A 27,176-nucleotide genomic window follows, 5' to 3' on the forward strand; every position below is an offset into this window, starting at 1 on the left:
CATCCAGTAAAAACCCTCCCACAGAGAGATATTCACGAAGAAAATTAACCCAGTTACATTGTCTACTGCTGGCAACCGAAGTGCTTTTCAACTAGTGTAGCATTAGTTATGGCTTTGTAAAATAAAGGGAAAACTTCATAAAGGTGAAGAAATAATTTCTGGGGAAAACTTCAAAGTGAAGGCTGGACAACAACAATCTCAAAGCAAACAAAGCACAAGGAACTGCAAATATGTAACTCTGGCAGTGCAAAGATGAAGAAGAATGTCTTTTTTCCCCCAATACTTGTTCAGAGAAAAATACTGCTGTGAATTTGTAATTTGAATTCCTTTCAAAGACTTACATTTGTAGGACTCAGTGCAGTTGCATGTTTTGGCAAGCCTGATAATATAGAGAAGGTAAATGAAACAAAGTCAACATAAAATTACCACTGTGATATAAATTTATAACAACCTTTATAACAAAATATCTGAATATACAGTACAGAGACAAGCCTCTCAAAAATGTTTATATTTTCTCCATCCAGACAATCTGTAAGCATGTTACCACTAAACAACAAGCATGTAACTGATAGCAGATATATTATTCTTTGGAATTAGATTTAAATGACTTTCAGGTGTTGCCCTGTACTTCATACAGGGAACAGCAGAGGGATAACTCCCCACTCCTCACTAGGATTAGCAACTCCTGGTGCATTGCCCCTCAGGTGGTGCCCAGGGCTGGGCAGAGGCCCCCAGAGGTGCGTGAGCACCTGGAGATGGAGGAAAACTCCATGTGGGAATGTGGGTCACAGTAGGATGCCTTGATATTAGTCAGTGTAAGAGTAGGGAATTAGTGCTGTTGAATTCCTGAGGCTCATCGTCCCACAGCCCTGCTTTTTTCTGTGTGTTTCGAAACACACAAGACAGTCTCTTTGTCCAAAAAGGCTTCATAGTTTAAATGACTGTAAACATTTCTTTTAGTTTAATTTAGCATTTTCACCATGCCTTTGCTGTTAAAAAAAATAACAGATTCAAAAGTAGGAACGCTTCAGCACACATTGAAACTATTTCAAATTCAGAAAACTGGAGTTCTTTAATTGAGAAAACAGAAGCAAATCTGCAAACACGTGATTAGTTTTGCAAATAATCTTTCCGCTGTATTTTCAGCTGGTTCTATCTAACTTTCAGTTTTTGCAAAATAAAGGGAAACTCATGAGCAAGCTGCAAACCATTTAATAAACAAGACAAATGATCAGCATCAACTGCTGACTTTGTCCTGCCAAAACCTAGGCCCACAGGTGCACTGCTGAGCAGCTACTGCTCCCCGTCCCAGAACAGGTCAGGAGTCTCACACTTCTCCTGTTCCCCTTGATGTACAAAAAGCAAGATACTGATAATGTCCATAAAAACGTGGCAGTAGCAGGTACAGAGTAAGATTTACCCATTATAATTAGCAGGGTATGTTATGGTTGATCTGTGGCTGATCTTGACTTTCAAATGTCCCCAGGGTGACTATCAAGTATTATGGTGCTGCTTTACAGGGACTCTGCTAAAAATTTCTAGTTGTCCAGTTGGAACTGTTTATCTGATGAACTTTTACTGCAATAGCAGCCAAAGTAACAGTGATTTTACAACCCAAATTACTGCCTTTATGTAATATTTTTTTCTCTATACTCAAGGGCTGTTGACCAGAAATGGCTGAAAATGACTTCCGCAGAGGAGACAATGTGGCTCTCCTGCAATCCAATGGATGCTCATTCAGCCCGACTTCAAGTATCCAATTTACGTGCTTGAACATGAAGCCTGTGTACCCAGCCCAGGCTCCAGAGGATGACTTGGAACAGAAGTGCTCTAAGGTTATTTAACAGACATAAAGGACTTGTCTGCTTGACCTTTGGGATATGAAAGCAAAACCAAAACAAATCTAATAGGCACAACCACAGGAAAATTATTTCTAAAACAGAGATAAAATGAGTCATCCCCTTGAAATACTTCTCTTTGTTAATGAGCAGTAGAGCATTTCTGGTACTATGCATGGATTCAGATGTCTACCTTTCAGACATATGAATTTAAAGAAGATGACTCCTATCTCAGGCTCCCACATTAGGAGCTTAAGTTTGATACTTGAAGTTAGACAGTGCAAGTACTCTCTGTCCTTACTGAGAGCAGCCACCTCCTGAATCCAGGACAAGCTGCAATCACATCATTTACTTAAAGAAGACCCAATGGAACTGAGCCTTGGTAGGACATTTCCTCTCTCTCAATCCCCTTTTCACTTTATGGAAGAGAATGGAGAAAGGCAAAGAAGGATAGCGGATGGTATCTTGCTAAACAAAGTTGTGTACTATGCACTAATGAAGAAACTTAGTGTCTGTCACTTGTAAATACTACAAAACCACCATTTTTAAGTTGGTGGGTGGAAATTACTCTGGCTATTGCAGATCTCAATTTAATCACACCTTTTATTTTCAGGAGTTACTAACAGTATCAGTGTTAGAAGATTCTTTAACTTAGCTGGCGGAAAAGTTCAAATGGAATTAGATAAACTCTTTTGATGGTGAAATCTTGAAGAGCTCCTAAAGTATTTTAATATATTTAAATAAAATAATAAGTTGTAATTTAGACACCTATCAACAAAAGCCTAACATTTTATTAAAATACTGATGGAAATGTAAAGTAAACTCTAAGTATACTGGATTGCACACACATATGCATAAACCCCACCACAAACTGTACTGATTTAGCTGCTTGTTTCATTCCTTATTTTCTGTACTTGAGAAAATGAGACCAGAATGCTATGCAGCTTCTCTGACTGAAGAGGAAAGGCTGGGACAAGATTTCTCAAGTTCCATCCAGCTCTGGGAATGGAAAGATTAAAATTAGGACCTTGTGGCTGGGAGAACAGAGTTGTGGAATACTCAGGATTCCCTCCTGTCCTAAGGGCATAATACATTCCTGACAAACTTTGTCCATAGTTTAAATAGATAATGAACTCATCAGTCAAATCATGTAGTCAGCATTTTAGAGTCAAGGTCTTAGGCACAGCAGACTTCAGATAAGCATGGAAGCAAGGCAACATCTGCATTTCCATTTTTAACCTATGGACTATTTTCTTTGTTAAACTCCTTGGGTTTTGTTTTTAGTTTTTTTCAGGGTAGCTTTTCAAAACACAAACAAGTAACAGCCCAAGAAGGAAAAGCCAGAACCACCTTAACAGGTGAGAGAAACAATCAGTGCACTTTTTATTCCATGTATGAGATAGCTACTAGGAATTAGATAATATTCCTAGATAACTAGGAGTATTATAAGAACAATAATAAAAAAAGCTCACCAGCAAGATACTGAACTTCGAAAGTAAAACTGAAAGTTGCTGAAACTGCACTTCAGCAAACATTGTCCCGGCAGCACCAGAACATCAGAGGACTGTCCAATTTCCTTTTTTTCTGTGGTAAATTTCCATGGATGCAGCAGAGAACTGAGGCAGGGGCTAAAGGTGTAAAGGCAAATAAAGCTAAAGACTCTTGGTGGCTACTTACATAAATGGCTATTCATTCTTCTATTTTTTTTTGGCTCAGTGCTGTTTTGTAATACCTTTGATTGCACCATATAATTTCAAGGACATATAAATTGATTTGAGTATTAGCTTGGGTCCTTTCCTGTATTTGAACCTTACAGTGGATATAAATGACAAAAAAAAAGCATGCTGTAACATTCACAGGAGTTGTTGTCCATCAAACTGATGACTCTGAACAAAGGCTGCTTTAAGTAACATCTATAAACGTGTGAACTGTCTCCAAAATGCATGGTCATATTAAATAAGTCTCTAACATATGTACATACAGACCAGCAACAAAAATCAAATACCTTAGTCTGACCCTCTTCTGTTTAAGACTGCGGTTTCTAACTGTTGCATATACTGTAGCTGCTCAAAGAGCTGAGTAAAGTGAGCGTAGCAGACTTTTTCAGAGAAAAATACTCATATAAAAAGTTGTAAGTACTGTACAGTGAGAAAGTTCCCAGAGCTCTCACTTCATTTTCTCTTTGGTTGCTAATTAGGATTTGACCAGTTTGAAACCCTGTCCGGTGTCCAGCACTGTGGGAAGAAACCAGCTCATTTTCAGTCTTTTCAAGCACCTAAAGCACGCTTTACAGACCCAGAACAGATTGAGACCACAAAACCAGTTTGCCAAATGTACTAAGGGATAGGTGATGCGTGGGAAGTATATCATCCAGTGTTTGGCAACATCGCTTCCTGTTGGCAAATGCAAAGTGTAGTCACTCCAGTGTTTTGACACACCATACACTGCTTTCACTGCACGGCCCTTTTCAGACCAGCTGATGTTGCTGTCAGGATTACAGTTGTACTCAACCCATTCCCTGGTGAAGTCACCAAGCTGTGGAAGGTCTGCTTCCTCGATGTCTACAACTCTGGCCATTTCTGCTCCTTGCACAGCAATATACTGGTCGTTTACTTTTCTTACTTGTTTAACCCAAGGCTGAGAGTTTTCAGAGTCTAAAACGATGATGAGTCGAGAACAGAAAGTACCATTCTTTTCTCTCCACCAGTCCAACAGTGTGTCCAGTCGTAAAGCATCACCCCCTGTCACATGGGAAAAAAGATTTCATATTAGGACAAAGAAACAGAACCCTCTCTACAAAAACCTGGACAGATATAACAGAAGTTTTCAACTGATCCTCCCCATCTGCAGATGCTGCAGATCTCCAGGGAGGTACTAAGTGATTCCACCTGACTTGCTGTGGCAGATGAGGGCACTAACTCACCCTTGATTAAAATAAAAAGGAATTTCCTCACAGAGTGAAAGAAATTGCAGCTACTGGAGGAATCTGGAAATAGCTAAACAAGAAGAGAAAACCAGAAATACATTATTTTGTATTATTGTTAATATTTTTAAGAAGAGAAAAAAGCTCATTTTAATATGTTTTTATTAATATTAAAAGGACTCCTCTTTTAAGGAAAAGAGAGGACTTTTGAACACAATGCACGCTAACAGTTTTGAAGCACAGTAAGAAAGCCACTTATAGGCACAACCGCTGGTTTGACTTGAAAAATTCACAAGACCAGAAATGGAGAGATTTTAGTCCACAGACACAGTTGTCTTCAGAGCTTCAAGAAAATGAAAACTGGTATGGATTTACAGCTCAATGAAATAAAAACCTCATAGGACTTTTTTTTCACAATATTTATTTCCTGTCAGCTCAGAAAACACTTGCAACTAGAGCATCCAACTTCTCATGTTCCATCTCAGCTCTTGCTCTAACAATGCTTTGGAAGATCAGACTGTAATTAAACCAAGTTACCTACAGTGGGGACATATATACTTCTGTTTAAGTGTAATGGATACTGCAGGATCTATGTAGCTTTGAAAAGCAGGCTACTTACTCAGTTCCTTAAGGAAAACATCTTGCAAACAAGTGGATAAATCTCCACTGGTTCTGTAGTGACTATTAATGTGAAGAGCTGTTGGCAATTTGGAGCTATGATACAGATTTATGATGAAAACACTCTAGCTTGAAAATGTCAAATTTAAAAAAATGTATGACTTTTAAAAGAAAGGGAGAAAAATGTGATTTAAAATAACTGTATTTTAATTCCATAGCCATTTTCACTATGGAATGTAAGTACATTTAGCAGTGTTTAAAATCTTCTTAGTAGGAATTTAACTGCACAGATGAATCTCAAATGGAATAACTGCCTATTTCAGCACTTACATTTCTACCTGTAAGTGGTGACAAAAGGTGCTTCAAATTAACAGAGTTAAAGCTTTTAGCATGCTATTGTAGTTAAAGTAAAAGCAAAATTAAAGGGCAACAACTTTCTCAGAAAATTGGAAAATTTAGTACCAAGTAAAATCTTAATATAAAAACGTACAGTAACGACTTGTCTTGGTACGTGATCCCCAAATTGCTGTAGTTATTTACAGCAAAGACTTCTATAGAAGCATTTTCCCTTTTCTAGGTAAGCCTTCTGTGTCAATTAGCAGCAAAATGTCTTTATTTATTCATGTTTAAAAGACTTATAAATAAATTTTATTTTAGTGTATGTAGTGGTGCAGGTGATTTTAAATGGTACTGCATAGAACTGCCCAAAGAAAACCATCTCATCCTTCATGCACACAGACTCATTCTAACCCTAGTGATCATAAGCACATGCACTTATCAGCCAGTGCAAGGTTTAGGCACCAAACTGTGTAAGAAATCCATGTGCCTGGCCACATCTGGCTCATTGACAGGTTTTGCAGGCAGTTAAGCCGACAGTTTCAGCAATAGAGATAAAGCTTCATTAGTCCAGCTCTTGCTTTTGGCTTCACTCAGAGAACATGACCTCCCAGGTCATTTGGTTGCTCATACTTTATGCAGTGACTAGTTAACAGCTTTTTTATACACCACTGTGGTACATCCCAGCTTCCAACAACAGAGAAACATCATTAGTGAACACATAAATCCAGCAAGCTTCATTTAAAAGATGTTATTACAAAGCAAAGCCTACACTGCTACTGCTGTGCCGTATCATGACATAATCGGGCTATGAGACACTACTTCTATTAGATCCAAATGTTTTATTTCATTGTTTCTACTTCTCTTTATCTTCTCCAGAGGTCAGAGGACAGCACACATTATGGGAGCTGATGACCAAATGTTCCATCTGTCACAGAATGCCACTGTCCAATATATGCAGTACAATTACACAATCAGACAGACGTCGTCTTTTCAGTTTACACTTCAAGTTACATTCAGAAGCAGCGCTATCTGGAAGGAGTACCACGATTGATCTAAAATTAACCACAAAAAAGGATCCAAGACATGTGATGGCTGCCTCTTCCTCTCCTTTACATGACTGTACATATCTTGAAGTAGAAGCTGAAGGTGTGCTTGGACAGAGAACTGAAAAGGAGCTTTGTGAGAAAGCTGACCAGCACTGCATTTACACACTGCATATTTTACTACAGAAACTTTCTTATAACGGTTACCTCAGCCCTTATTCTAAAAGTAAAGACAGTTTATTTTAGGCCACAGCTACCTGAGCTTGTACACAGAGACCTGTCACACTCCAGGCAAGACAGACATAACTCAGGACTGGTCTGGAAGCTGTTCAATTCCTGCAGCACCATTTGGCTCTATATATGCTAGAAAGCTAACTGTATCCATGCTGCCAGCTGGAGCATGGGTGGGAGGCAGAGTTTTGCTGCTAGGTATATGGTTCCAGATGAAAACTGGCCTGCATCTGAACACCTCAGCATGATCACATGCAAAGCCAATATCCATCTACACTGTTGAAGAGCGCATGTGCCTGGAGAGAGACTGCTGACAAACAGCCAGGAGCTCGCAGGCAGAGCGCTATCCAAAAGAATTCATTCCGCCCCAGGAAGAAAAATGTTGCAAACTTTCAATGTATTTACTACAAAACTCACTTTTTGCCTGGTTCCATACAGCAGGAAAGCAAGGCTATAGCTATGCATGATTTGAGGACTTCGATAGGTTTACCAAAGAATACAGTTGAGAGAGAACTGCCCATTATATAGATAGATTAAAAACTGACCAAGAAAAGGGGAAATGGTGAAGTCTATGCCATGACGAGGCTTAAACTGGCCCTTTATATAGGGGTCTGTAGTCTGTGCCCACCGTGACTCCCAGCCTCTAGGATGTCGGCAAAGCATAGCTGTTTTCACAATACAAGGCTTGCTGTAGGTGTTAAGACCTGCTTTTCTAGTGTGGATTGTGTACCTGCCTCCTATTTCTTTTATTGAACCTGTCTTTTACAAAAAGTATAGAGCACCCTCATGACAGCTTAACTGACACTGTAACACTGAACACTGTAAAACTCACTCTGCCATGTCCTGGGAATGAAATTATGCTTGCTTGTTACAGGGAACGAATATTCTTCAAAATACAAAAGAAATCACAGAATTGTAGAATGATTTGGATTGGAAGGGATGGTAAAGATCACCTAGGTCCAAACGCTTGCCATAGGCAGGAACACCTTCTGCTTAGACCAGGCTGCTCAAAGCCCCATCGAACCTGGCTCTAAACACTTCCAGGGATGGGGCATCCACAAACTTTGCTGGGCAATCAATCTAGTTCTCTAAATCTGTTTTTAGAGCAGGAGGGTCACTACCAATTTTCTAGAAAAAAGTCATCTGTAAAGTTAACTTGTTGAATTGTAAGGGGAGTATGAAATCAAGTTTAAACTTGTAATCATACATGTGGAGTCAACAATATTTAGACAATTTTGAGAACAAGTGTAGGATTAGTTAGCTGCAAAAGGACTTTTAATAAAGTGACTAAATACCAAAATAACATAGAAGTTCATGAATTACCCATTCTCCAAAGACTGGTGGGTTTTTTGCCATTCCGGATTATCAGATAATAAATGTGACCGAAACTTCAAAATTCTGCAATACAGTATGGTTTCTCACAGTGCAAATTAAGTGATTTGGAAAATTTATCCATACCAAAACTACTAATAAAAAAAAAATGCACAAATGAGTTACCTGCCAAGGCCCATTCACCAGTGCCATGTGAGTGACCACTGTAGTATAAAATGTAGGTATCATGTCTGGGTCCATCTGATGTCCGAAGTTCAAGGAAACACTTGATCTTGGAGTGAAGGGTATCAAAGGTCAGTCCGCTTGTAGAGTAGTCACAACCATATGTCTCAATCATGTGATATGCAAAAAATCTTTGGATGGCATTAAGCATGCCAGTAGACCTTAGATTTAACTCTTGTACATGCTCAGGTGGAAGAAGAGTTGGTTGGCCATCAGGACTAAAGAGAAGAAAACCAGCTATGATTATTATTTGTAATGAATTCATGCTAGTGGACTTTTAGCAATTGGTGATTTTTTCTCCCTGCGCACATTTTCTCTGATATAAAGTAGCACTGTTCTAAATTCAAATTCACTTGACATGTACAGTTTATAAACAATTCAAAACACTGTATTTGAGGGAGGGACCACTATCTTCCCCTCCCTTCTGTCACACTTCTTCATTCAAAGTACAGTTCTTACTCAACCCCATGGTATCCCTGCAGCTGAGAGACAGAGGGAGAGAGAAAGGAGCTGGGACATGAACACTCTAGGTAGGCTTCAACAATTGGATTAAGTCCCACTGGGAGTGCATTGCCTTCAGACAGGCACTTTTTCATATATGACTGGAAAGAAGCACAGGGAGAATGAGTGCTAATTTGCACAAAACCTGCGAACTAGTTTCTAATAACAGAGATCCACCTACACACTTTTTGCTCAGATATTTTGAACTAATTTTACTGTTTTAAACTAGCCTTTATTCAACATGGTATTCACACAAACACAGCAATTCCTACTTGTGTGTGTTGTTCAGATGCTCATCTTTCAGCATCAGAAATATATTTCAGATGTTATTCACAGCTTAGAAAATGAAAGTTCTAAGAAAATTACAAACTAGACCTGAAACAAATATTTAGATGTGTATGTGTCCATGAATATGCATGTTAACAAAAGAGTACCTCAGCTCCAAAATGCATTTTATTTGCACTTATATATATATTCTATATAAAAATATAGAAGATGTATTTTATATCTTTAAAAATATATAAAAATACACAAACACTTCCCCCCCTTTTTTAAATCCTACATAGGTACTCACTAATCATGAAAATAAGAGATCTGCTCTTGCAAGACACCCAGTTATGGGAGTGCTCTTCAGGATGTGTTTTCAGAAAAAGAAATACATTCATCACACTTCGGCCAGTGGTAATGATAAAAACCATGACTGACAGCTGTACGAAGCTGACCTGATTTATGCTCAGTTACAGACATGGAGAGGTTTTGTGGGTGAAAATAAGGAGATGCACTTACTCTACTAATGCAAAATATGACTTCTGTTTTCTACAGATATGCATGTATGTATATATTCTTCATATATTTTGTTTGCAAGTCAGTGTGTAAAGCTACCTGCTTCCTTTATTGGTCTAGTTCCATTGGACACCTCCTCAGCTGTCTAGAGCTTTCAGGAAGGCTAACATTCCATTACTACATCTATACTGAATATATCATCATTACAGTTTTATCTCAGCAAGTGAAGCCTCATCAAGAGAGTCAAGCTTTGTTAATAAGGAAGTTCAGTGCTGTGAGGACCTAAACAGTTGTTCAGGAGTATGTCACTCAAAAATGCGAGGGAACTGCCAGAGCCAGAATATTATGCTGTAATGAAGGAATTAAACTGTTGCCATAGGAACAATCAAACAAATTTATATTGCAATGTATTCTTATAACCCCCAACAATAATTGAGCACATGAATTTTTTGAGTGCCAAGCTGAATGAAGACTGTACATCAGAAAAGCTGTTTTTACACTATTCCACACTATTTAAGATACACTGATATAAAATGAGCATGCAACCTTCTGTTTCTTTGTCTGTTAATTTTTTTGCCCTACCCACTGAATATATTATACATACTCAAGCTGGGCATTTTTCATTAATCGGGCAGCTCTATTTTTAAACCTCTGATTTCAAGCTACTATTCTGTTTCTTTTGTAAATCAAACAGATAAATCACATAGTTTTTATTGTTTACAAAAAAGTGTATACAGAATTTTAATTATATTGCTAACGTAACATTTGCAAGCTTAAGGCTTATAAAAACCCCACACAAATGGGCAAATAATAATAGTACAATCCCTCCACCCCAATCATTTCTCATAAGGCAACATTTATATTGGACCAAAAATCATCTGTAAATTCACAATACCAATAACTGATATGTAGTCCACTCACAAATCTAATTTCAATGTCTTTTAAAGGTAGACACCATCTCATTTAATAGAATTCAACATTGTTTTGAACTGATCTATTTGGCTTATTAAATCTTCTCATGTCAAACATCCGTACTCAGTCAAATGCCCCAATCCTCCTTTGCATGAAAGACTGACTATGCAATCTGCCTAAGCATGACTGGTGTGTAAAGCCTTCACCACCTTTCTGAAAGCAAATTAAACACACACAAAAAGGTGGATTTAGAGTTACTCATTCTTTCTGGAAGGTGAGGAAAAAGCAAAAATACAAAATCTTCCTATTATTTAAATATGCATTTAATTATTGAAAAATATAAGCAACAGCACTTCATTGCCTCTAGCAGCTAACAGTACCCTTACACCACCGTGAAGCTGAAATACATGGTAACTATACCTGCAAAAGCTGGTGGGAATCACAACAGCATACCCAACACACGTTCCTCCTAAGCAGTTTCCCAGCTCATGGAAAAGCCCATGAGCCATGGACTCCAGAGGTAAAACGATGAGAAATACACTCATGAAGATCCCATTGGTTGGCTAGAAAGAAAACAGGGAGATTCAGGTACTGCATGAAAAATCCTTCTGTTTTATGAATAAGTCCCTGTGTTTGATCACGTCCTGAAACATGCAAGTTTCAGGACATACATAATGTAAACATACATACATAATGTAAACTTATTTTTCCTCATATTACAAGGTGAAGTACTCTAAGGACAAATGAAAGCCTTGGGAAGAAGGTGGGTGATAAGCAGGGATCACTCTTCTGAGAGGAACGCATTTGAAAACACTAACAGCACAGAACTTAGGTTTAGAAACTGTGATGCCTCAGCTTTACCCATTTAAGTAGGAAAATCAAATGTCATGGAATTATTTACGTGCATAAAATACATATCTGTAAATATCTGCAAGGTCAAGCCTTAGTTAGTCAGTAAAGTTCAAAACAGAATAGTATGTACCTAGCATCAGATGACAGCATACTATCTTGCATGATTAAAAATATAGATTTGACTATTCTTGCTTTTAAATGCCAAGAGTTTTTAAAATATTCTTTGTGTAATACTATGTGTCATACAAAATATGATTCTGAGAACATTTACGAACATTATTGCAAATAAAAATACAATTTTTTATCAGCTACATAAATAGCTGATGAGAAGGGACATCCACTAAAGGACTTTGCAGCATTCACACAGCTAATACCACATATTGAGCTTTCCTGTTTTGTATATAAAAAACAGGTCAGGAAAAGATTACACTCACTCCTACATGGATGCTTCCTGTAAATAAGAAAAATAGGCTTCAAAAGTTAAGTCTTGATCACTAGGACTATCATAGAATCATAGAAAAATTAGAGTTGGAGAGGACCTTAAGATCATCCAGTTCCAACCCCTTGCCATGGGCAGGGTCACCACACACTAAACTATGTCACGCAAGGCCTCGTACAACCTGGCCTTGAACACTGCCAGGGATGGAGCATTCACAACCTCCCTGGGCAACCCATTCCAGTGCCTCACCACCCTTACAGGAAAGAATTTCTTCCTTATATCCGATCTAAACTTCCCCTGTTTAAGTTTTAACCTGTTACCCCTTGTCCTATCACTACAGTTCCTAATGAAGAGTCCCTCACCAGCATCCCTATAGGCCCCCTTCAGATACTGGAAGGCTGCTATGATGTCTCCACGCAGCCTTCTCTTCTCCAGGCTGAACAGCCCCAGCTTTCTCAGCCTGTCTTCATATGGGAGGTGCTCCAGCCCCTTATCAGCCTTGTGGCCCTCCTCTGGACTTGTTCCAACAGCTCCATGTCCTTTTCATGTTGAGGACATCAGAACTGCACACAATACTCCAAGTGAGGTCTCACAAGAGCAGAGTAGAGGGGCAGGATCACATCCTTTGACCTGCTGGTCACGCTCCTTTTGATGCAGCCCAGGATACAGTTGGCTTTCTGGGCTGTGAGTGCACACTGCTGGCCCATGTTCATTTTCTCATCAACCAACACCCCCAAGTCCTTCTCCGCGGGGCTGCTCTGAATTTCCTTTTTGCCCAACCTGTAGCTGTGCCTGGGATTGCTCTGACCCAGGTGTAGGACCTTGCACTAACTAAACTTTATTCAGTTTTTATAAACAGGAATACTACATGACACAGCCTGAAAGAACAAGCTTTATCCACTTAATGTGCTTTCTACCCTAAGGAAGAGGACTGTTAAAACCTGTCCTGGTTTTAAAAAGTGTCCCATTATACTTCTGAGGGAAGGATCTCACCTATGTGTCCTTGAAAGGGTAACAGAAATAGTTCTAACCACAAACAGACAGGGATTATGATATTAACTGATAACTGATAGCGTTATTAACTGATAACACTATTCTCGAGTAATTGTTAGCTGATAGCATTATTCTCAAATTCCAGCATCTGAGACCACTCTTAAACTATCACCAGCTCCTACTATGCTTTATACAATTCATGACAAATGAAAAGCTTATTTAGCTTCCAGCTCTCAAAGACATGAGGACATGACCTTGAGCAGACACCAAATCATGTTACATAATAGCCACAGAGCTTTCCTTTACACAGGGCCCTGCACTCCTTAACACAAAAGTGCAGTAAAATATGCTCATTGACTCTCTAACATTCAAGCTACAAAACTGGCTCAGATACAATCAGTTCATCAACATGTGATAACATGAGAAATAATAACACGGCAATCCAGTTTCATGGTGTATAAAGTAATTTTATGTTTTGGTGCTAGTAATTTGAATCAACAAGGAGCAATGAGTGCCAGTGAAGCACACATACATTATGGAGGATTCACAATCACTTTTCTGTATGTAATTTTCTTAGCCATCTCAGGAGATACCTTGCATCCTCTCAGACACAATCCTTTCCCCATCCCAGCTTTGCTTAGACTCAGTGCAGAGAAACATTCACATAATTATTCCTAAGTTTTGTGTCAGAAAATAAAGATTTTCAGAATAATTTCCCCAAAATCTGTACCTGAAATGAGTAGAAGATAGGAAAGCTTAAACCACTGTGAAAATTATGGTGCAACCTCAACTTTTGTTGTCAAGAAGGAGAAAAAAGTCTTGCAACTAAGACAAGGCAATTTTTGTTTCAAATGTATCATCAGGAACTGCTCTTTTTTGTTGCTTAGTTTCCCAAATACACTCTGAAACTGAAAAGGACTTGGAGCAGCTGCAATAAGAAGTTACAAAGATTTGGCTAGTTTTCATTCTATAGAATCCTTGGGAAATATAAGACTTTGAGGAGATAGTGGAACTCTCTAGCTAAATTAGTTTCAAGATTTGGACAGTTACTTTTGCAACTCTGTAGGTACCAGAAGGATCATTTGCTTTAAGTTACAAAAAGATTGAAGACTTTGTCTAGAAGAGCTTCCTAGTCATGATCAGTTAGTTAGAGGATTTTCTGGCCTTTGGAAAACCTGAATGCATGGACCAGGAATTATTACAATGCAATTTTATGACAAATTAAGCCTTTCCATCATATATAAATATGACACATAGAAGTATGACTTTTCTTGGATCAAACACTGCATTAGTGCTATGATCACAGTAAGCATATTACAAAATAAAAACCACGTTTGCCCATAAAAGCTACAGCAATCACAAAATCCTGAAGAATACTACTATATTATTACTTTATATGGATTTTATTGTGGAAGTTTTCTTATAAGATGACATGTTGTTCTAAGCACTCCCTGCATTTCCCCAATCCCCAAAACACATAAAAGTTATTAAGCCCACTGTGTTCTGCAATAACACAATTTAAGATTATCACAAAGATTAACAATTTTCACTAAACTTCTGAGTCTGACTGCTAAATAAAAATCTACATTTCACTGTTGAAAGTACTCCAACTAATAAGAAGGTAGTGGCAAGAAAATTCACAAGTACTTGTGAATCCTACACAGAACTGTAAGGATCATGTCAGTAATCAATCTTGCTCTGCATCTTGCTTTGAGTTTGTACCAAATATTGAACAGGAATGGGAAATATTCTCTATAGTGTTAAGACTCAACTCGGCTCCATCTGAAGTTTCATCTTCATTTAATGGCCATCTTACGCTATGGAGTAGGAAAATGTTGTTCATATGGATATTTTATATTTAAAGACATCTATCTAATGTTAAGATGATGGCACGTGTTGTCAGCACTTTTTCAACAGTTTTAATTTGGAAGAAATATATCACCAGCAAATATAAAAATGATTAATGATGTTTAGAGCAGCTCCACAGTAAATAATATTTTAGTTCAGTGCTGCAAAAATGGCATTTAGAAATACCTAAACTATGAGAACTTGAAATACCAAAAATAGTATCTAATTAAGTTAGTAGTTGCGGTAAATCTGAAGATAGGTTCCTCTTTTAAGATACCAGCTAAGATGCCAGGTGGAGACTTGTCAGTGCTTTACTAAATCCAGAAGATTTGATGACTGCTCCTTAATGGAGCAGATGGCCATGGATGCATAGGCGAAGCCAGAAAGGGATTTTGTTCTTTCATCTGTTCAACCCATTTTCATTCTGTTTTTGACTGCACTGGCAATTACAGCCTGCAATACATCCCTGTACTCCAAGTGCTCATTGATTCCAAAAAGACTGCTCAAAAAGCAAACAGAAGGTAGGGACCATCTCAGCAATCCCACTGAAAACACGAAACACCATCTTATCTCTTAGTCTTTGCTGTTTTTTTTTTTCCCTTGGTCTGTCTTCTTCTGAATGAGTATTTAGAAAATACACAGTGTGTTCTCTGTACAAAATGATGTACAAGAAGTGAAAAAAAAACCCACACTTCTTGCCTCTGATGACTGAAATGATAGACAATAAAAGATCATCAAGATTCACTGGTATTATCTTTCCACTCTCTTTAGTGTTTCAAGCAATGCTTATTGTTGAGTGTAACTGTTAAAACACTGGAAGAATTTAAGAGTATTTTACAGCCAAGATACTAATTTTATAATTCATGGAAAGGACAACTCCAGTCCCATAGAGAAAACCACTGCTGGAAGTGGAGCAATTCTGGAACTGTATTTAACAACGGAGCATAAGCAACATGTGACTGATGAAAATAACAAGGGGAGGGGAGGAGGTAAAGAAAAAACTAAAAATGAAACCTTAATTTAAATTGGAAGCCAGTTACAAAGGCATACAGAAGAGCCCTTCTGTTTAAAACAGAAATAAACTGCTAAATGTATGTCAGCTAAGATGATCACAGAATCACTGAATGGCTGAGGCTGGAAAGGGCCTCTGAAAATTCTCTGGTCCAACCCGCTGCACAAGCAGGCTGCTCAGGATTATACGTAACAGAACAACAACTGAGGAAGCTTACACAGATGCTTCTTTATATTTCCAAGCAAAATTCTGCCCTACTTTCTATTAACCAAGCTGAATAATATTTACCTATTTTTATATATCCATATACACATATGTAAGTAAATATAAACTAAACAGTTCTGCTTAGCTCCTCAGCAGTGATTCTGCAAATGCAAAGAAGTATAAGCTTCATGACAGAGCTCAGGAGAAAAAGTGTAACATGATAAGTAATCTACAAATATTTGATGGGTATATTGTTTTCGTTCGGAATAAGCAATACATATTACAGATAAAAAGAAGCATGAAGACAAAACTTGTGAAGTTACAGTGGTGATTAACTACCAGAAGAAACAGTCTTATAACAAGCTATTGAACGAAAGAATAGCCTCTGGAGAACAATAAATAACCCATTATTTCTGTCTATCAAAACAGCACTGAGAAAATCTAGGAAACAGTTTACAGGAAATAACCATCATGTTCACTGGCAGATGGATTTAATGCATTGCGTTTCCCACCCCTAACTCCTGTTCTAACAATGTGAAAGCCCGTGCTTTAGTCTACATACATTGTCCCAGCAAACACAGACGTGGATGTCAATTTAAGAGCACACCAAATGGATTTCTGATGTTTTTAATATAAAAATTTGAATTCAGAAATTAATGAGATTTTGACAGCAAGCTTACCACATAAATCAGATTCTTCAGACTAACAATGAATACTTTCTCTTGTCACCAGAGATCCTCTTCATGACCTCATGGAAGTGGTAATGACAGAAGCAAGGTGTGCTGCCACTGCAGATGGGAGCAGGCAGCTTGATGTAACACACAGGACAGGAGTGGAGAGGTAGAGAGCCAAGTAGGGCTGAGAACCCACTGCAGAGTGGAGGACAGGCAGCAAAAACAAACAGGATAGCAGGCAAGTCTGAGAAGAAATGATCAGCAGTGAGAAAGGAGCAGGCTGATAAAGTTGGGGCTGTTCAGCCTGGAGAAGAGAAGGCTGCGTGGAGACCTCATAGCAGCCTTCCAGTATCTGAAGGGGGCCTACAGGGATGCTGGGGAGGGACTATTCATTAGGGACTGTAGTGACAGGACAAGGGGTAATGGGTTGAAACTTAAACAGCAGAGGTTTAGACTGGATATAAGGAAGAAATTCTTTACTGTATGGGTGGTGAGGTACTGGAATGGGTTGCCCAGGGAGGTTGTGAATGCTCCATCCCTGGCAGTGTTCAAGGCTAGGTTGGATGAAGCCTTGGGTGATATGGTTTAGTGTGAGGTGTCCCTGCCCATGGCAGGGGGGTTGGAACTAGATGATCTTGAGGTCCTTTCCAACCCTAACTATTCCATGATTCTATGATTTAGGATCCAGCTTAAGAGATGATGAAACAGTAGCGAAAGAGGGAATAAAGGTATTACAAAAGAAACTGAAGAGACAAGTCCATAAGGAAATAGCAAGGCACAGATATCCACTGGCAAGCAGGGGAAAAACTGTTAGTGAGGAAAGGGGGGAACTAAAGATGACCAGAAAGACACGGAGGAAAAAGAAGCAGGAGCAGCACAGTTATTTGGGAAAATACAGCCCAGAGGATGCAGCAGAGCCTCCAGGGGAAAAAAGAAACCAAATTAAACTGGACAAGTGAAGTCTGAGGAGGACAGGATTAAAAATACAAGTCAGGGAGAAAAGAAGGGGAAAAAGAGGAAGAAAGGCTATATATAATTTGCATTTAACAGTTACTAAATCTGTGATGTTAACAAAAGTATGTGCAAGTAAATACAGATGTTACTTAGAAACCTTCTTACTATTCAGAAAATAATATCGCTTTTATATTAAGCCTTCATAAACTGAACTTTCAAGAAACACCAGGTAATCACTAAATCACTAAAAACACAAAATGACTAACTCTCCCCAAAACAAGAAAATGCTCATGCATACAGAACCTACCTTTTCTTCCATCAATGATTTGAAATCAACTGTACTGTCCATTTAAGTGCAAATACTCAAGCATATAATGAATACTGGTATTTTACTAACCCATAAAATTCACTAAAAACCAAGAATAATGTACTGTGACTTCTTAATTCCATTACTTTACCTGTCTATAGTCCTTTTTTCTCTTGCTAATATTAAATACAGGTCTTCCAGGGATAGTAATTCTCTTTGGTCAGTAATTCAGAAAACCTGCAGTTACCTTAGCATAGAGCACTTAACAAAATCTGATTTTCAGTTTCTGAGAAAAAGAGTGCTCCAAACCTCTACAAGGCCTTTGCTTGCAAATTCCAAGACCTTCATCTGCAGTTTTTTCACCATGTTACTGGCTTCTGAAAGAAGCAATGCCTGAGTCATTTACATGACTTCTGCTGGATCCTGTCCCATCCAAGGGCCTAATTATGAACAAGTACATGAGTAATTGCTGAAATTAGTTGGGAGTAAAAGTCTATTCATCTGACTGAAATTACACAAATGTGAAGGAGGAGCAGAACACTTCTTGCACAGTTTGCAAGGAAAATGTCAATGTATTTCTACGGACAAGTCAAGGTATCTTTCCTCTCCAGCTAAAGCAGGGATTGTCAGAAGCAGACCATGTCCCACCTGAAACATGCCCCACTGAAAAGCTGTTACTGCATTTTTTAATGCAATCAGCTTTAACAAATTACTTTTACACTTCTCGTGCTTCCTGAGCTCATCCTCCAGCTTCAGACAGTCCTGTCAATTCTGTTCTTCACATTTAAAGTCTATCTGTCAGAGACAGATTCTGCTTTCAGGAGCCACAGATCAAGCCAAGCACATACCGAAGCTCCAGGAAAAGAGACTTTCAACCCCTGGCTTATTACAAGGGCTAAGCTTCCCTGAAACAAAGGTCCTTGGCTAACATGACATCCAGCCTCAACAGTTCTGCATGAGTCAGAAAACCACTGGGTGTGCAAGAGTGAATTAATTGACCTCACTTTATGAGCCTTTCCATAAAAGGAGATTTGATATTTTTCTGGCAATTTTAATCAACTGGGATTCTTCTAGCTACCAATTAGCAGACAACTGTCTCATTAGGTCTTGACCTTGTATACACTGGAGATTTATATGATGCACAGATATTAGTTATCAAAAATATTAAAAGGGCATATATAATGTGCTTAGAACAAAGTTTCCCATGAAACAGAACACCTCCCCTCCACCACCCCATTTCTGCTGCAACCTAACACACAGAGCTGAGCTAGACTGTTCATATGCTACAACTAATTATTTATAGCTGCTAGGAAGTACCTTTCCAAGGCTCAGGTTTTAGCAAATTCTATTCATTATATAGGAGGTCAAATGGCAGACCGTTAAGCGATTTCAAGCCACCTCTCTTATCAAATACAGTATAATTAAACAAGCTTTCAGCACATCTTCAGAGTGAAGAAAGGTATAAATAAAAAATGTTTCACCTTCCAGGTGGCACTTAACAGATTTCAAATATAATTAGCACTTTCTAAAATGACTACATAAATCCCAAAGTGAAGTTGCAAAGCCTGAAAACCATTAATCTTACACATATAAAAAATGTTTTAAACAATTTTTAAAGAGCAAACACATTTTCAGGAACTGGTGACTGAAGAAGAGAATGTAGGAAAAAATATGTTGAAAATCTAATAAAAAAAAAATGGCCATAATACAAGAATGTAAGAGTTGTTGTATTAGGCTGCACCACAGGTCCACCTAGAAGAATGCCTGGTCTCCAAAGAGGCCAAATGGATGCCTAGGAAAGACTATAAGGACAGATCAAGCACGTGTTTCCCAAGTATTCCAACCACTGGTGGCTCAAGGACTTCCTGAGCCCAATGCGGTTTCCATGTAGTATGTAAACCTCAGCGAGTTTTCATGCACTTGCTCACCTTGCTCCTGATCCTCCACAACTGCTTGTCACATACAGCATGCCACGATACACAGGCCCAGAGCTAACTCAGTGTTGTATGAGTAATGATTCCCACCTGTCTGGCTCCAACTTGCTTCTTGCCAACTTGATTCCCCTCAACTTTTGCACTGGAACTGAACAATAATATTGTCTCTTACTGTTTCCCATATTACACATATTTTGCATATTCATCATGTTCTCACTCAGTTTTTTCCTGACTGAAGTATCCTTGTTTATTCATTCCCTCCATGTAAACTGTTTCATGTCTTTAATGAATTCTGTTGCTCTTCTCTGAACCTTTGCTTGTTTTCTTATCTATAGGATAGCAAGTAAGAATTGCAGTTATTCAAAATAGAGACATTACAGATTTATACATAATGGCATAATGATGTCTCCAGTCCTTTCCTAAGAGTTCCTAATATTTTATTTGCTTTTTTGACCACAAATACACATGAAGCTGATATTTTTATGGAAAGGTATCTGACAGCCCTAAGATCTCTTCCTAACACATACTGATATCGCTTTTTTCTGCAGCAAAGTTTTCTTAAAAACAAACCAAAACTAAACAAACCCCTGAAATCCCACCCACTAAGCATTCAGCAATAACCATCACCTTTCAAAGAGGAAAGGTAGAGAGTGCTCTCTAACAGGCTGATTTGTTCCTTTAAATGTTACAGTACATATAAATCACCATGAGGAAAGTACATATTCACTGGAGAAGTTTGTCTGTTGCATTACTGGTGAGCTTGTCACACTTCCTGAACCAGCAGGCCAAAAAATCCAGCAAAGGATTCTAAAGCTCAGTCTTAAGGCCTTAAATGTCCCCCTGCAATGAAATAAAACCACTGGTTTCCTTAAACCTCTAGAAAAAAATCAAGTGATCTGAAAGAGGCCAAACCATGAGCTTATTCATCATTGCTTTCTTGTTTAGTGTGAGGTGTCCCTGCCCATGGCAGGGGGGTTGGAACTTGATGATCTTAAGGTCCTTTCCAACCCTAACTGTTCTATGATTCTATGAATTCAAAAGCAAAATCTTTTCATGAGCAGGTAAACGTAAAATACTTTACAAACCACTTCTGCCCTGGAAGCACTAACTCTTCCCATTCCGCCAACATAAGGGAGCTGCTTAAGTTCTAACTGCCTTAACAGGTCAGAGTCAAGGCAGCACAATGTGTTAAAATTCAAAGTGCGTGCTGGTGAAGCATATGCTGGTGAAACCAAGGTCTTCACCTTTGAACTACAGAGCCACAGCACACCATGAAATGTCACAGGAATTTTAAGATGCCAACAATTCTCAGAAGCATTATCAAGAGGGAGATCAAGATAAAGAGATTATATTTACCTGCCAACAAACGGCTCCCAAAACAGCAGTCGCGACAAGGCTAAAAAATACTAGCTGCTGTGAAATCAAACAGAAGTGACGCATTCCTTTAGATGCCATAACTCTGTCAAGGCTGTTGTTTTCTGCACGGTGGGTATAGTATACCTTGTGGCAGTCGTTTAGTTTTGTGTGAAATCCCCAAAGAGTTATAAAAAAGATCACATGACAAATCATCCAGAAAATTCCAAAAATAGAAAAAACCAGGTATCACAAAATACCAGAGATCCAAATCACGCAGTTTAAAGGCTGCAAGAATGAAAAAGGTGAATTCGACGAGTCCAACTAAGATAACAGAAAGCCTTCTGCAGATTTTACCACGGTACAAGTAGGGCTTCCATCGTTCAGTAACCGAAAGTCCACTGAAGTAAACATCGAGGAGGGGATTTGAAATCAGGCAGCTAAAGAAACATGACAAGGCAAAAGGGTTTGTGGGGATTTGCAGTGATGGAAAAAAGAGTAAGGATGCAATGGCTCCAAAAATTGCCAAATTTGGAATTGCCAAGAAAGACTTCATACGTAAGTCAATAATCAACATGGCCAAAGCTACGACCAAAAGAATAATGCTTCCAGATTCTTCTACCAGCATAGTTGTGCTGGCAATTGCAAACCCAACTAGCTCCAAAAATTCAACTGGTGTCAGCAGAGTCGGTCGATGATGGATACAACCACAAATCCTCTCAACCAAAGCATATAATATCCTTAAAACTATGGCGGAGAGGAGCAAGTATTTTGTAGCTTCTTCTTTCGCATCCCTTTTGAATGCAGAATTATTAAGGAAACAGAGAAGGCCAAGCAAAAAACCAAACCAGAGATTAGAAAGACTCAGACTTGCTGTTTCCATTGAAAAATAGTAATACAGTATGCTGGCAATTCCAAGAACAAAGAGCCCCAGAATAAATATTACCAAAATCAGTACATCTGACGTTTTTTCCCATCTGACATAAAGGCCCATGCAAATGGCAACCAGGAGGTTGATTCTGGCAAGATAGCCAAGGTATCTGACTGATGAGTGCATGTTCACTTCTCTGTTTGCTTCTTCTAGCCTTGTCATTGCTGCATAGAGACAATGACTAACACAGTAACGCAGTGATCTACACATGTAAACTGCAGTTAGGGGGTTTTACCCGCTTGACTGAAAGTAAATACTTGGGTTTCATCCAACAAACGCAGTGCAATTACTGCCTTCTGTAGTGTCATTTCAGTAACAGTAGTCCACAGTCACTGAAGTCCTGGAAGAAGAATGAAAAATGTTTTAATTCCTTTTAATCATATACTGCATAAATACAACACATCCTTTCTCACCAAAGAATTTATCTAAATTAAAAAACATATAGCAAAGAGAAACAAAGTATATTGTTACAGGTCACTCATATTGCGGTCATTACTAAAACCAGTATTTGAGAAACCATTCTATGACTTTCACTTCTCCAAGACCCTTTTATTTTCCTCACAAAAAAAAAACAAAATTTATTTAAAACAGAAGCACCTCTTACTCAGACCCACTTAAAACCAACATGCTTTTTGTTTTAATATAGGAAAGGTACAGATACTAGTATTTTTAGGGGAATTTTGTAAGAAAAGGCTAGGCAGATTTCACTGACGCCCACTGTAAAACCAGCCTAAGTGGTGTAGAGACAAACCAGACTTAAGAAACATTTTTGTTTAAATTACTGAAGTTTGGTAACACCTAACTACACATTAAAAATCTGTTTAATTGAAATACAATACATATCATATACTTAAAAGCAAACAGTTATGCCATTTCAAGTTAAAGTTCCCTGGATTTTAACTGTGTGTTTTCTTAGTACTCATTATTGTTGTTTTATACACATGAACTTAATTCTGTGTCCTGTCCGTGGCTTAACCCACAACATTCTGAGTAGCCACCATGCTCAAGATCTCGCAATATTTTCCCCCTCACTTGGTATACTCGCTGTTCCTTTCAACCTTTCATTTGTTTCTACTTTATGTAGATAACACAACCCAAAGCTGTTATCACATTCCACAAGGTATCAGGTATCATAGCACTGTCTGCAATCTCACGTTTTTGTACTACAATCAACATTCGCTTTTACAGACAACTTGAGCAATTTATTTCAACTCCTACACAAGCCCTCTCCCTGCCCGCAGCTATCTCTTGTTCAATACAGAGGAACAATTTCCCACCTCCTGCCAACCCACAGCACTGGTGCATGACTACCGCTATGCTGATGCACATCGCCATGCCATCCTGTTATCTTGGCTCCCGAGCCTCTCTGAAACCCCCCCAAGTCAAGGGGCTAACAGCATAAACATTCATTGAGACAACAGCCTCACAGAGGTCAGCAACATGCCTCATACACAAAGGGCGGAGGCTCCTACCTAATGCCTGCTATGGTGGCTAAATCATGTTCTGGTGGGATCCTTACACCAGCAAACTCCCTGCAGGCAAGCAGCCACTCTGACGGAAAACTACTGAGACCACCTCAGCTCCTGCCAAGGAGAGTGTTGCTGCCATCACACCACGAGAAACACGAGAGGGAAGCTCCTCTGCTGCTGCCCCACGTGCTGCACCAGGTGCCGTGGCAGGAAGGAACCACGTCTGCTTGAACACAAGGTATATGCAAAATGACAGCCTAGACCGTGAACACAACCTCTGCTTCCTGGAGACACCTTCTAGCCAATCAGCAAACCATGCTAGTCACCATTCGTGTGCTTCTAACTGAAACACATGGTCAACTTTTTGCTGAAAAGAGGAAGAGAAGCATTTTCATGATGACGTATCCCATCACACAGCTATTACCAAATAAACCTAACACAGCGATTCAGACAACGTAAACGTGAAGTTTCAGTATCTGATTTCTTCTTTAAAACGAAGCTATCTGTAAAGACTGACAGTTTAGACCAAGACTGTTAAAAGTCGGGGGGAGGGAGGGTGTTGTGCGCTTGGTTTTCAAACTAATGGCCTTTCAGTTTTTAGGCTGCAACATCCTAGTTGCACACCTGAGCTAACTACTTTCAGATACAGAATGGGATCTGTATGCCCATTTTTAAATATGTGTCAGCTACTGCAAGCAGAATTTTACGCAAAACTGAGTCTTAAGTAGAGATTTATAGACTGAACTACCCCAAGGTGTTCCTATACCTAAAGGACTGCTATTCCCAAAGTAATTTTGACCTTAATTTCTCTGAGAAAGTAGTAAAAATAACCAGAACTCAAAGATAGTTTTGTTTGGTAGTTTTCAAGTCCAGGTGAGGTCTATCTAAAATACCGGATTCACTTTCCTACAGCTTTTTTCTTCCAGTTTAACATGTTTTGGGTTTTTTGTTTTTGTTTTTTTTTTTTGTGGGGTTTTTGTTGTTATTGTTGGTTGTTTTTTTTTTAACAAAAACTCTTGTTTAGCTAAGTAATACCGCAGGCTTAAATCTCAGTGACGGATCCCGGTAGTTCCCAGATGCAGACGCCGGGCCCACGTTCTGGGTTACCGGTGTCAGACATAGAGAGCCCACTGCCCGAGCCCCAGCTGCTGGTCTAACCCGCCCGGTAAGCTCCATGTCGGTGCTCGGCCCGCGGAGCTGCCGCTGCCAGCCGCGGCTCTGCCAGACCAACGCGCGCACCGCCAGGGACCCCGCTCTGCACAGCCGCCCGCTTTCCCCGCGGGGTCCACCAGGCCGCCCGGCTCCCCTCGCCACGCCGCGGTGACCGGGCCCTGCTCCACGCAGGGCACACCGGCCCCAGGCTGACGGTGCCGTGGCCCCCGGCTGCGGGAGGCGGCCCGCTCCGGCCTGCACTCACCTCAACACGCGTCCCGCAAACTTCCCTCCCCCCGCGCAGCGCCGCCGCCATGTTGAGGCTGAGCTAGTGGCCCGGGTACGGGCCCCGCTGAGGCTCAAACGCCGCCGCTCGGGCGCTGCCGGAGGCTCAGTCGCCGGGCCGGGAGACGAGGCGGCAGGGGAACGGGACAGCGCGGGGCTGTAACGGCATTCCATCGGGAGCTCCAGCCCCAGAGCTGTCGTGCTCTGGGGAATTAATTCAGCAGCATGCAGCTGACGGGCAGCAGTGAAAGCACACTGCACAAACCACTGAAAGGTTGGTAGGCAGGAAGGATAAAATCATCAAAACTGTAAGTACTGTCCGCTGGTACTTAGGACACGGAAGAGGGAGAAATGTGTTTGAGTCAGGACTGCAAGGTAGACTGAACCTACATTAGCCTGGAACAGGTTACCAGAGAAGTTGTGGCTGCCCCATCCCTGGCAGTGTTCAAGGCCAGGTTGGACAGGGCTTTGAGCAACCTGGTTGAGTGGTCGGTATCCCTACCTATGGAACTAGGTGAGCTTTAAGATCCCTTCCAACCAAACACCATTCTGTGATCCTTGGCTAGCAGAACCCTGATCCTGGACTGACCTGTGTGCTTCCAAAACAAAGGCTTTCACCACCCTCGCATTTATACAGCAGGCACACTTCCTTGACCATCACTATTTTCACAACACTGTTACAAAGACATGTTCTGAATTGGCCCTTCCAGGTAGGTGGGCAAGAGCGGGAAGTTCCTGGATGGTCACAGGTCCATTGCCTACACAGGCAAACCAAAGGCAAGCTGGAGTTTGAATGAAGTTTAGACAGCAGCCGCACAGGGGTTCGTTGAACTTCTAAGAGAGCTGGCCTGTTACACATTTATGGCTTTTGTTCCTGTAATCCCTTAATCTCAACCAGTCCCTTTCCATCCCATGGTCAAGAAACACTAGTGCTGACTGCTGGCAGCTGGATATCCAAGGAGCTGAGCTTCAACAGGCTGTCTTTATTATTCAGACAACTGATTCAACAGAACCTGAGCTGTCTCCAAAATCCTTTTCCCTCGTCAAAACTCAATAAAACCACCCAACAAACCTAAAGTTCTATGGGTTAACAACAAACAAGCACAAGCACTCTACTGCAAGGGTATTCCAGGGAGCTCGAAGAGAAATTAAGAACATGTACAGAGAGAAGAGAGGAACTGTCTTCAAAAAGTGGGTGCATTCCAAGTGGGCAGGCAAAGAAACATGGTACAGGTACAACTGGAGGAACTCCAAAAAGCCTTCTGGAAAGCAAAGACCACAACCAAGATGTGGATGCTGAACTGAAGTACCCAGTTTAACATCTTTACTATAATTCAGTTTATAAAATGAACCCAAGCCCAAACAATTTTCTTGACTGAGCTGGCAGGTTTAGTTCTGTGGTCAGTGTCCTGGATCTGTTGTTAATGAATTTGGCAGTCTGTATCTCAGGCACCACACTGAGTCTGTATTTCACACCAGCAGAGTTAAGAAGGCTCTTTCCTTTAGTTTTCATGGATATATCCAACCCTAACTCTTCTATGATTCTATGTTTTTACATTATCTGGCATTCATTGGTTTTTCTGACAATTTTAATTTAGTCTAGTATATTTTTCTAATGTCTTCCTGTGCCAGAGGGTAGTGGAGCATTGAAATGTTAGAAGGATATCAACACCATGTGGGAGTAGAATTATTTTGAGGCTAGAATATGGGCTATAACTAAGAGTAACGGGATGAGGATAGGAGCATTTGGACTGACACTTAAGTAGCCTTGTCGGTGAGATCCATTGAACTGTGAAGGTATTTCCTACAGAATATGGTGAAAGTCTCATGAATTTGAAGTTGCAATGACACATATTAGAAGAATTACTATACATGGAGCAATCAGACTTAATTAGAGATTACCTCTCTTTTCAATCTAGATTTTGGCTGTTTCTCCTCTTTTGCTGTATCCAGCCTCTTCAGCAGGACTGGACAGAATTCATGGAGAAAAAAGTGTGCTGTATTTGTATATAGGATTACCTGAGTAA

At 39.8% G+C, this 27,176-nt stretch overlaps 1 protein-coding gene across 1 annotated transcript; it reads right to left on the reverse strand.

Annotated features, from left to right (window-relative positions):
- Nucleotides 1–422: 422 nt before the first annotated feature.
- On the reverse strand, nucleotides 423–25,179 carry TMEM168 (transmembrane protein 168). Its single transcript, XM_034063173.1, is given in 6 exon segments — nucleotides 423–4,579; nucleotides 8,490–8,764; nucleotides 11,163–11,305; nucleotides 21,316–21,552; nucleotides 21,554–22,583; nucleotides 25,130–25,179. Coding segments are annotated over 5 exon segments (2,103 nt in total). The 5' UTR covers nucleotides 22,454–22,583; nucleotides 25,130–25,179; the 3' UTR covers nucleotides 423–4,031.
- Between the last annotated feature and the right edge of the window lie 1,997 nt (nucleotides 25,180–27,176).

Source organism: Melopsittacus undulatus, chromosome 5, assembly GCF_012275295.1.
Source record: "Melopsittacus undulatus isolate bMelUnd1 chromosome 5, bMelUnd1.mat.Z, whole genome shotgun sequence".
Taxonomy (NCBI): Eukaryota; Metazoa; Chordata; class Aves; order Psittaciformes; family Psittaculidae; genus Melopsittacus; species Melopsittacus undulatus.